At 40.4% G+C, this 11213-nt stretch overlaps 1 protein-coding gene across 1 annotated transcript; it reads right to left on the bottom strand.

The window, feature by feature from the left end:
• Positions 1-440: 440 nt before the first annotated feature.
• Positions 441-10696, bottom strand: lrpap1 (low density lipoprotein receptor-related protein associated protein 1). The gene is made up of 8 exons (XM_018664695.2): positions 10389-10696; positions 9307-9451; positions 5692-5822; positions 4940-5060; positions 3547-3702; positions 2509-2591; positions 1767-1943; positions 441-809 (listed from the first exon to the last, which is right to left on the bottom strand). Exons 1-8 carry the CDS (start codon positions 10548-10550, stop codon positions 741-743), a joined length of 1044 nt encoding a protein of 347 aa, XP_018520211.1. The 5' UTR covers positions 10551-10696; the 3' UTR covers positions 441-740.
• Between the last annotated feature and the right edge of the window lie 517 nt (positions 10697-11213).

Consider the following 11213-nt stretch of genomic DNA (forward strand, 5'->3'; position numbering starts at 1 on the left):
TACCTGAATCTGCAAAGCATTCTTCATTTTATACTGATCAGACAATAGCAGTAACATTACAATATTTCAGCAGACCAGCATATGAGTTACTACAGTAGTAACAGCCTATGTGATGTAGGATTTATTACTTAGCTAATGACAGATGGGTTGTGGACAAATTGTCTAGCCACCAATGTGCCAATATTCCTACAGGATGAAGTACTCATGCTGTTGGTTGGCTGTTCCCCAGGACCTGAACTATCATCGCTCAGTAGCTGAACTACATCTTCTGGTTTAAGACTGACTCAACTGCTGCTGTCCATTCCCCAACAACCACCTCCACAAAATTTGCCTTTTTCTGAGCAAAGCCACATTTTCAGTGTTTGCACTACAAGCAGACATTTCTTCCACACCTGCCTGTCATTAGTTGTGCAAATAAATATTGCTACAGAGTACCAGACTAGTATGTAAACTATTTAATTTTTATTTTATCTATACCTTGACTGGTAATTTGACCAGCTGATTTATAACAAATCTCTATGCATAGTATGTACAAACAACCCACATTTCATTAATTCATCAATTTGTAAAACTAACTAATAACACTAGAAAAGTAGAAACATTGATTTTTTTTTGACTGATTTTTTTTACAGTAGTTAATAGAGAATGGGGGAATGTAGCGTACGTTGTGGTTGGTTGTAGAGGGAATTATTTCAGTTCATCATCATCTTTACTGATGTGATGACCATGACCTCAGCCTCTTAGAGCTCATTGTGCTGGAGTCCTTCACGAGAGATCTTGTTGGACAAATCCTGTAAGTGTTTCTTCATCTGAAATCAAGACAAAGAATACAGACAACGTCAACTCTGTCTCTCCCTTTTATTCAACTTTGTCTTTTATCCCTATACAAATAAGGGCACACACATGTGATTTAAACTGCACATGAGTCTGTGTAGAGCTATTGTTCAGTTTATTATGTTGTGAAAACAACATCCTCTACCTTGGCAAAACACCTCAAAGTTTTTATTTCTTCCACTTCAGTGAGCATAGGAGCTTTAACATCCTGTATCTTTACATCTAATGCGATTAGATATACAATAATGGTGTAAATAGTGTTAAGATTACCAGTTACTGAATGGATGCTAAAACTCTAACTCCTGGTGCAGCTTGCTCATATATATTTCATTTCTTTTATTGTAATTTGTTCCCTCAGACTCAGACTCAAGAAAAATCTTGACACATTATCACAATTTACCCAAAATATGTTACTATACTACAGTAACATTAGTTAATATACCAATTAATAAACCATGAATTGGACCACTACCAGCACACTGTAGACCATGTTTAAAATTCCAGCTTTGAAAACTAATATTGATTTTCCACATAGTACAATACAACGTCTATTTAAGAATTTTTCTATTTAATTAACAAATATGGTTTAATTCTAGTTCTTTTTAATACATTTGGTTTTCAGGATGCTCTTTTCCTGATGGTATGTGTAAGTATTAATATACAGTATTTAGAGCTGGGTTGCTTTGGAACTCCAGAATGAGAGTCTTACCCCTATACAATAGGAACAGTGTGAGGTGTTGTTAACATTTGTCCCCTCTTTCTCTGTAACTGCATTTTCTCAGCACTATAGCGCTGCTTCATTCCGTTCTCATTTTGCAACATATTAGCTTTGACAGCTGGTGAGCAGTCAGCCAATTGGAGAATAGCTGTGTGATGCTCAACTGCAGAATGTGGAGTAAAAGCAAACAGACAACTGTGTTATCCCTCCTTACCTTGTAGCCCATCTCCCTGGTCTTCTCAGCAAGTGTGTTGTACTTTTCCTGGTTCCTCTTGATGTGCTCTTTGTCTCCCAAAGCCTCCACATGTTGCAGCTTCTGGTGGGACAGCTCCAGCTGCTCCTGGTAATGGCTGTGCTTCTCCACCTTGGTCTCGAAGTGACGCAGCTCCTCCTAAATAGACAAGAAAAGGAGGGCAGCAAAGACACAGGGATGCAAGTTCAGTTCACCTTCATTACATGCACAGCTGCACAGGGGAGCTGATACGCATCTCAAGTAGTGACTAGAGAGGAAATGTCACACTGAAAGTACTAGCTGAATGTTTCCCTGCGATACACCTGATCTGGGAGCCAGATATCTGCTCAATGCAGTGAACAACTCTTTAAATTGAGTTGTTCACTGCATTCAGCTGCTCATGGGACAAAGGGTGAAAGGAGCATAGTGAGAGATAGGAGAGTGGAATACTTGTGCATTTCAAATATGTAATGCATAAAATGTGATCATAATAAGGTATGCTCTCTGTTTTATGGCTCACCATACACAAGTAGTACTTAGCTACCAAGGACACTACAAAAGTTAATACTGCCGTTACCAAAAGAACACTTGATTAAAAAGTTTCTAAGAGTTGTATTCTAAGAGTTGGACTGCAACAGTCTGATAAAACAAAAAGTGCTATCTACAAACAAATCCGTGACAGCCTAAGCGTCCAAAAAACTGTCATAAGAGATTTAAGAGCTACCTTGAGAGAGTCCAGCTCATCTTCACTGAGGTTGGCTCTCTTGGCAGCCTCCCACAGTTCAATCACACGAGGCTCCCGAAACTCTACAGAGAGACAACAGACAGAGAGAGAGATGAAGAGATAAACAAGTCCAAGGAGACAGGCTGGAGCCTCACCAATACTTGCATACTCAGAGAGAGGAAGCTTTGAAGAGAAGCAGTCACAGCAGATGTTTCATAAGATACAATCACAACAACGAGCTGCCCTCACTGTTTGGTCATTTGGTATACACACACAACATGAAAGAGAAGGAAACTGCTCGCATCCACATCTCAGCCTGAGTTTCTGCTGCTCCCGAAGTTCTGCACGAATAACAAAATCAGACAAGGGAAACTGAGAGGAGGAGATTAAGACTATTTTGAGACAGAGAGTGAAGGGCGGATGAGAATAAATGGTTAAGTGAGAAACAACCTGGAGGGCTGAGAGGAGGTAAAGGAGTTGGCATGAATCAGCAGAAGGAACACTGCCTTCATCTGAACTCCCCAACAGACTCCCACTGAAACCTGCACAACTGAGACATTACATACCTCAAAAACATGTAGTACACTCGACCAAAAGCAGCCAAATAAGAGAGATTAAGCCTATAAACTACAAGATAATTCAATGATGAGAGAGTAATGAATGTTTTCTCCAAGTTAAGTTGCACAAGGACAAGCTAGTTTGTATCACTGGATGGATGCAGCACTATGGGCTGCTTTAAATAACCCTCTTTCAAATAGTCTTTTTTACATCCTTGACATTTCAGAGATATTCAATTTGGAACTAAAAGCCCAAACACTTGTGTTAAGCCATTAGTGTATAAATGCTCACCAACTGTGATACAGCAGAGTGTATTATCATGATTACAAATCCCAGTGATTAAGCTGATGAGATAAATGCAGAGTGAAACTGAGATGCAGGAGGAGACATGTGTGTGTGTGTGTGTGTGTGTGTGTGTGTGGTGTGTGTGTGTGTGTGTGTGTGTGTGTGTGTGTGTGTGTGCGCACACATCTCCCTCACCACTGTCTTCAGTGAAGCCTTCGTGGCTAAGCTTACGGAGGCGCTCGAAGCCCTGGTTGAGGTTTCTCATTTTCTGCTTCAGCTCCGTGTGCTTCTGGTGCAGCACATGCTCTTTGGCGTCGCCCTCCAGGGGAGAAATCACATTCTTGTGGATTTCTGTTGAGACGAACAGACGGAGGGGAAGAAGGACAGGTCAGGTTAGGAGTCGAGAGCCAACAGAGTTCGGTCGGTGGATATGAGGATTATGAAGAGAGAGATCAAATTCATGCAATAAAAAGAGAAAAAAGACGCATTTTATAAGTTGAGTTTAATAGTAGCCATAAAATAACCTGTGAAAAAAAAATACATTTCATGGGGATGACTTCCTCTTCACATATCACATTTGTTTTTCCATAAGAACCTTGAGTAGCCTGTGAGCCTAATCTTAATGGTTACGTTGTCAGTGTGGTTATGAGATTCCTGCCTGCTTCACCCTTGAAAAAAGGTGAGGACAACTGGACAGAGCAACACTGACTCCATGATAATGACTGACATTTGGATCAAAAGGGAAAAAAGCTAAACTGAGATCAAATGAAGACTGGGAAATCTAGACAGGCAGCGGATGGAGGTGGTGGTGCTGCGGATGTGTGCAAAAACTCCCCCCAGGCAACATGTGATTGGCTCAATATTTAAATGCATCAGACAAGCAGAAAAATACCCCTGGCTTGTTTGGGAGAGACATAGTGCTGTGGAGTGCTAACGGAAAAGTTCTGGCACGAAACAGCTGCAAAGTGTCAGTCACGTCCGAAAGAGATGTGCCTGTCTTCCCTGCGTCTATCTGAAACACAGTGGGGCCTGTCAGCTCAGCCTAAAACTCACAGCTTGATGTGATGTGACATGCACTGATAGAGCAGAGAGCAGTGGGTGGCAACATGTGCAGTCTGATACCTGCCACCTACGTACATGACCATTAGACTGAACAAACAGACAGAGAGCACTTCAGATGTGGTGCCCAGTTCTGGATGACCACCTTCTGTATTTTTTTGCATAAATTTGCTTTGGAAACTGGAAATATATATCTGAGCTTATTTCTCAGCAAAACAAAAAAAAGTTTATGTAACTGTAATGTAATTCTGGTGTGAGCTTAGGAGAAAAAACTAAGATCAGAACCACAATTATGCTAGCATACCAAATCATGTTGAGGTAAATAGCATGTAAAGAGCTAGTAAGATAGAAAATGTGTACTTCAAATTGCTGTAAGAGATTTCAAACAACAAGGACACAGCAGCAGAGAGGAGAACAGGACTTAAAGGCTCATAAACTTGGCTTCAAAAGATACCAATAAAAACCAAGCAGAGGTGGTGTGACACCTCTGCTCGGCATGAGAGCAAAGGGAGTGATTCACGCAGCTCACCCTCAGTCCTGCTGACGGTATCCATGAGGATATTGTACTCGTGGATTTTGTCTTTGTGGTGCTGGAACTCCCTCTTAAGGTTCAGTAACTCCTCACTGGAGAACTTCCCTGAGCTCTTAGCCTGGCGTGGGTAGAATCATCAGAGACAGAAGGAATTAGTCTCAAAAGTAGCAGGGAAAATGCATATTCTGGGTGGAGAGCGATGTCATAAAAAGAAATCCATGGCACAATTTTACACAATATTTGCATATGTATGAACTGTGCTGAAATATTCTAATTTGTGTAATCATGCTGTAGATAAAGTGAAACTTTTTTTCCCATAACCAGCTGCATAGTTGCCAAAGGACAACCTTTTGAAAATAATGAGTTTTTACGGACCAAACCCATTCATTTGTGCTTAAAAACAGAAAATAATGTGTTACTGTGTTCCATATAAGGGCTGCATTCAAAGACTGCTGGTGTTACTGAGCGAGAACCTTGTAACTATGACCTCAAAAGCTTTTGAAATCATTCAGTATACCTAATACTTTTTATTTGAAATTAAGTGACAAATCTTTTTCAGTTGATTTGAGGTTCATGTTTTCATTTTCTATATCTATTGTGGTAGATTTTCCATTCACCTGCAGCAACAGGGTAGCATACAATTCTCACAATGAAACTGTGAAAAAGAGGGCATGTAATTAAAATATATTCCCATTCCCAAAATATATTCCATTATTTTTCCTCCTTTGCAGACAAATTCAAACATGCACCTTGTTCCAGAGTTTGTCCAGCCTTGGATCGTCAAATATGTCTCCCTCTTTAGTGTCGTGGTCCTTTAGGGAATTGCTCTCCAGTGGTCTTGTGTCTCTTTTCCCATCCATCCCATACTTGGCCAGGATCACTGCATAACACAACACATTTTAGACTTTTAACCAATGTTCGGCTGCTGAACATAAGCTAAGTGGGCCAACAAAAGTTTAGAGCTGGTGAAGCTGACAAGAGCTTATCAAAACAAACTAACTTCCCTTGTTTGTAACATAAGTGGCACACAGTAGGCGATATACAGTACAGGACAAAATTATTAGCCCCCCAATGAAAATTTAAAGTTTTCTCAAAAATTCCCTGGTGCTTTTTAAGAGCAAGGAATTTTAAACATAGCATTTCTAAACATACTAGTTTTCTTTAGAAAGCAGAAATTATTTCTATTTGCACACAATAATAGAACTATTTCAGAAAAAACATGACAAATGACCAGGGTCAATATTATTAGCCCCCTTAAGAACTGACCTGTTCATTGAGCCGTAGCACAAACCACTGTTGTGCAATGATGTGCTTTAACTTCATTTTAAAAGCTTTGTAATGCCCAAAGCTTGTAAAATCAAGTTAAAACTAAGGGTTATGTCCTAATTTACACGCAGTATGAAAACTTCAGTAAGGGTTTGAGCTGTCACTTGAGAAAGCATCATGCAAAAAACAAATTAAATCAGTTTAGACTTGAGAAAAAGAATTGTTGATGCTCACAAAGCAGGAGAGGGATATACAACTTTGTACACAGCGTTTCCAAGTGTCAAGAGATTCAAAGAGAGCCATACAGTACAGAACAAGCCTGGCAGAGGTAGGAAGCGAAAGATTTCAAACACCCTGGAAAGAAAACTAGTGAGAGATGTGTCTAAAGACCCCAGAAGAACTGCCAAGACACTAGTGAATGACTTAGCTAAGTCGGGAATTGTTTCAAAGAAGACAATTACTAGAGCTCTACTCTAGGAATGGACTGCGAGGTTGCAGGCAAAGAAAAACTCCACTTCTGCAGAAGAGACACCTTCAAGTCAGACTGAAGTATGTTAAGGACAACCTGGAGAAAGATTATGCATACTGGAAGCAGATGAGATGAAACTAGAGCTCTTTGGCCATAGAGACACTGCTTGTGTTTGGAGAAAAAAAGGGAGAGGCATATAACCTAAAGAACACTGTCGCCACAGTGAAACACGGTGGTGGGAGTATTTTACTGTGGAGATGCTTCAGTACATCTGGAACTGGGAATCTCGTCAAGGTGGAAGGAATCATGAAGAAGCGCTCCTGGTGAAGAGTGATGAATGTTACTGACTGGCCTGCACAAAGCCCTGACTTGAATTCCATTGAAAATCTGTGGGGTGAACTGAAGATGAAGGCCCATGCCATCAAATCTGGAAGAGCTTGAGAGACTTGCCAAAGAAGAATGGGCTGGGATTCCTCAGGAGACATGTCAGAGTCTTGTTGAAAACTACAACAAACAACTGCAGGCTGTTATCCAGTAAAAAGGATACACAACTGACTATTAGCATCAGGGGGCTAATAATTTTGACCCTGGTAGTTTTTAGCTTTTGTGGAATAATTTAGTTTCTGTGTGCAAAGTAAAATAATGTAAGCATCCACAATAATACTAGGATGTTTGAAAAAGCTGTGTTAAAAATGATTAAATGAATGCTGTTTAACAGCACTTGGGAAATACTTGGGTAGATTAAATTTTCATAGGGGGGCTAATGATTTTGTCCTTACCTGTAGCTGTGTTTTTTGTCATGCCACTACTATCGTGACAAACTTGATATTTAAAGATGAGAGTCAGAAACTAGGAAACGCTCATTAATCCTCCCACTCATTCACTTAACAGAGCACCTTCCACAGCCCAAAACGTGGCAACATGCCTGCACATACAAGATAACAAAGAAGACAAAAGACTAAAACAATTACTCTAAGCACATCCAAAAACTACCAGGACACAACTTTGCAGGACAGATAACTGATGATGTTGCCACAAATGTGGCATTTCTGCATCTAATTTGTTAAATATTCATCAGTTATGTGCAAATAATGTTGAGTAGCACAATATATTACCAGTCCAGTACTGTCCTAACATTGTGGACTGCTACAACACAGCACAAAGTTGGACTTTGCTCTGAGGAGGCTCTTCTGTCATTATTCTGCTCCACTAAACTGTTATTGCAGCAGCAGCTGATTCAGCATCATCTCAACATTGTAATAACCCATCACTGTCATTTATTAACTACCGATGCTTCATTAGGAGAGTGTCCACATGTATGTGTCTAGTAAAAAATGCTCATAAACAGGTACAAGAACTTGGTGACAATCTCTGCAGTACAGCTGGGCTTGTATAGTTTACATTGTATGGTTTCAGCTGAGGCTCCTGAGCCATTGATCTTCAATGAGATGAAATTCCCAGATCAACCATTTTATAACAAACAAGGTGTTTGGATTTGTCTATTGGCATCTGAAACAGAAAGCATCATGAAAAAGTGCAATGAAAAGGAAACAGGGAGAGAGACAGAATGATATTTGAGTCCAATTAGAGAGGCTCAAGGAGAGGGGTGTAACTTAGAGGAGAGAGGTGACTTGAGGTCCTCCTTAAAGATTTATATTTAGCTTACAAATGAACAGAAAGTGACTCTGCTGCTCTGCCTGGAGCTGGAAGGTCACTTCACCACTGGGGAGTCAGGATGGAGAGGAGTGTGGGGCAGGTGGACTGCTGCCTGAGCTGCTACAGGAAGGGAGGTCCACTGGCTATTAGCAGCAGAATGCTAAACAGACTGATGTATGTGACTGGGTGTTTGCCTGTAGGTGCTAAGGTGAAGATCCTTTCACACACTTCACACATACATTACACCTGCTCCTGGGTTTGATCATGATTTGATTAAGGGTCTGACTGTCTGTATATGCCAGCTCTGACCTTTTACCATCTGAGGAAACTGCAGGAACAGTAGCTGTATCTGAATTGTTAATATATTCTCCACAGGTCAAATGTAAACCTGTAAAAATGACTAGTGGTATAGTGCATGCAATTTAATATATGAACTGCAATATTCACAGCACACTCTACCCATCTGTGTGTAAGTGACCCTCTGTAAAAGCAGGTAAATAATTTTAATTAAGCAGTTTTGGAAAACTTAAAACATGTTTTATCATAAAATTGTTAAAAAATATAGTGAATTTGTCAATATTTATACCTTTCACATGCTGAATTTGTATGCTATAACACTGCGTGTAAGAAAATCTACATGCATATGGATACAGCTACAGTCTTCATTTCAAATAGACTGTAGACTATTAAACAGTCTAACCTTAACGGGGATGAGAAACTGCATTTCCTCTGGGGCCTGTTGACTGGTAGAACATTTGTTATTCTACCAGCCAAATGGCTAAGTTCATTACATAAGCTATCATATGCAGAATAAGTTATTCCTTGGTGTTAATTTGTCAAAATCATAAAACTTCCACCACAGACTGGCATTGCCAAGATTGGTCACTGAATGTTCAGGACAGTGAATTTAGGTCAAAATGAGGACACAATTCAACCTGATCCTGACTACATCAGTGAGCAGAGACTATCTCACCATTGAAGTTACGTCGGAGCTGGGCCTCTTTCTCCCCACTTTCATCCAGCCCCTCCACCTTCATCTTTTTCCACTGCAGCTCATCTTTTTCCTGGATCTTCAGGTCACTGTGCAGCTCAGCCTGTCGCACTGGGGACAACTGCATCTATCAAAACCAGAACAAGAGACAACATAACATCAGTAAGAGAAGGAGGGGAAAAATTAGAGGACAGAGAAGCACGGTATGACAGCTGCAATTCATGCTGTGGGGTAAGTTGGTTCTGTAGGTTGTTTGCTCAGTGAAATTGGAAAATCTCACCTCCTAGAGAAGCTTTTATTCAAAAAGCCCCGGAAACATACTACACAGTTTAAAGTTCAACTCTAATCCCTTTCTGACCTTGATGACTTCAAGATCTGCACTGGTCTGAAAATATGGGAGGTCACGATGGGCAGATGGCTCTGATAGAGGAACTCTGATGAAGTAATAAAGCAGCTGAACACATTTGGTGAATAAATCATGGCACACTGTAGAAGACTTGTGTGACTTGTTATTTGCTACTTCTTTTTTACTGTTGGATAAAACATTTTCAGTGTTCTAACATCTGTCTTTCTGTCTAATAGTGGATATATTTCCACAAGAGAGACACCCACAATTACTGTATTCTACTGGGGACCACTGAGGTCTACTGAGACAACTCGGTAGTTAACTGACTTACTCAGCTGTGGTTATTTAAAATAAAGAATTATACTCATTCTTTTCCCAGATGTTCATGTGTATTCACAACAACCCTACAGTACCAAGCTTGATTCTTGACTGTAAACAACTCAAGCTTATTCAACAAAGTTCAGTGTGAAGTTCAAAGTGAACAAATGATAAATCGACTACGTTTATAGCTAAATATGCTCAACCGAACACCATGAGGCTAAAACATTACACTCATTATACTACACACAGAAAAAGCCACATATTTAACTGTGTTTGGTAGGTGTCATTGGACACCAAGCAGCCAACCGCTCCTTGTGTTAGTGTGTTACTGTACAATTGCACCAGTTGCTAACGTTACAGGTGAGCCTCACTTTAACCTACTGATTTATATACGCACCCTTTTAGCCTTCTCCCACACCTGGTTCAGCTTGGCTATCCTGAACTCCACCGTCTGTCCATCACTGCCGCTCGGCTTGGGCTCGTTCACTTCCCGAGAGTATTTCCCAGCCATTACACCCACACCGAAACAAAGAACAACGACTAAACACTTCAGCTTCATTTTAAAAAGAACTCTGCACAAACAAGACAGACACAGCACAGAAAATCTAGCCAAAGGGGAAAAAATAGCCAGATTACACCGCAAATATCTCTGTTATTGTGGCCCACTGAAGTACCACAAGTCATGTGCTCACAAGGGGAGGGCACTTACTTAAGACTTGCATTATGGGATATGTAGTTTTCTGGCCCAGCCCCGCTCATTTTAGTAAAGCGGAAACGATCTTCTTTGAACTACAATTCTTGAAATGCAGCGCTGCGTCGTTACCTGGCAACGACGGCAGCAAAATCTCTGAGCAAATAGAATTCCTCCACGCGTTTACGTGACTGGATGCTGCTCACATACATATATACCCTCACGTACGATATGATGGGCTGGTCTGTCTGATGAGAAGTTTAAAGGCTCTCCTGGTAGGAATATGTATAGCCAGGAAGCGAAGAGACAATGCACCTCAGTCAGACTCAGTCTTTCAGTAAAACTCACGTGGACTGAAAGAACTTGGTTAATATCCTATAAGTATTGTGTTTCATTTAATTTTTGTTTGTTTTTGGTATATTTGACATTAAAAACAAAGGTCGATCTTACAACAGTGATGTCCATCGAAATGTCAGTATTAATTTGATATTAAACGTTTTCATATGTTACTGGATATATATAGGTTGCAGC

The sequence above is a fragment of the Lates calcarifer genome, linkage group LG5, assembly GCF_001640805.2.
Source record: "Lates calcarifer isolate ASB-BC8 linkage group LG5, TLL_Latcal_v3, whole genome shotgun sequence".
NCBI classification, from domain to species: Eukaryota; Metazoa; Chordata; class Actinopteri; family Centropomidae; genus Lates; species Lates calcarifer.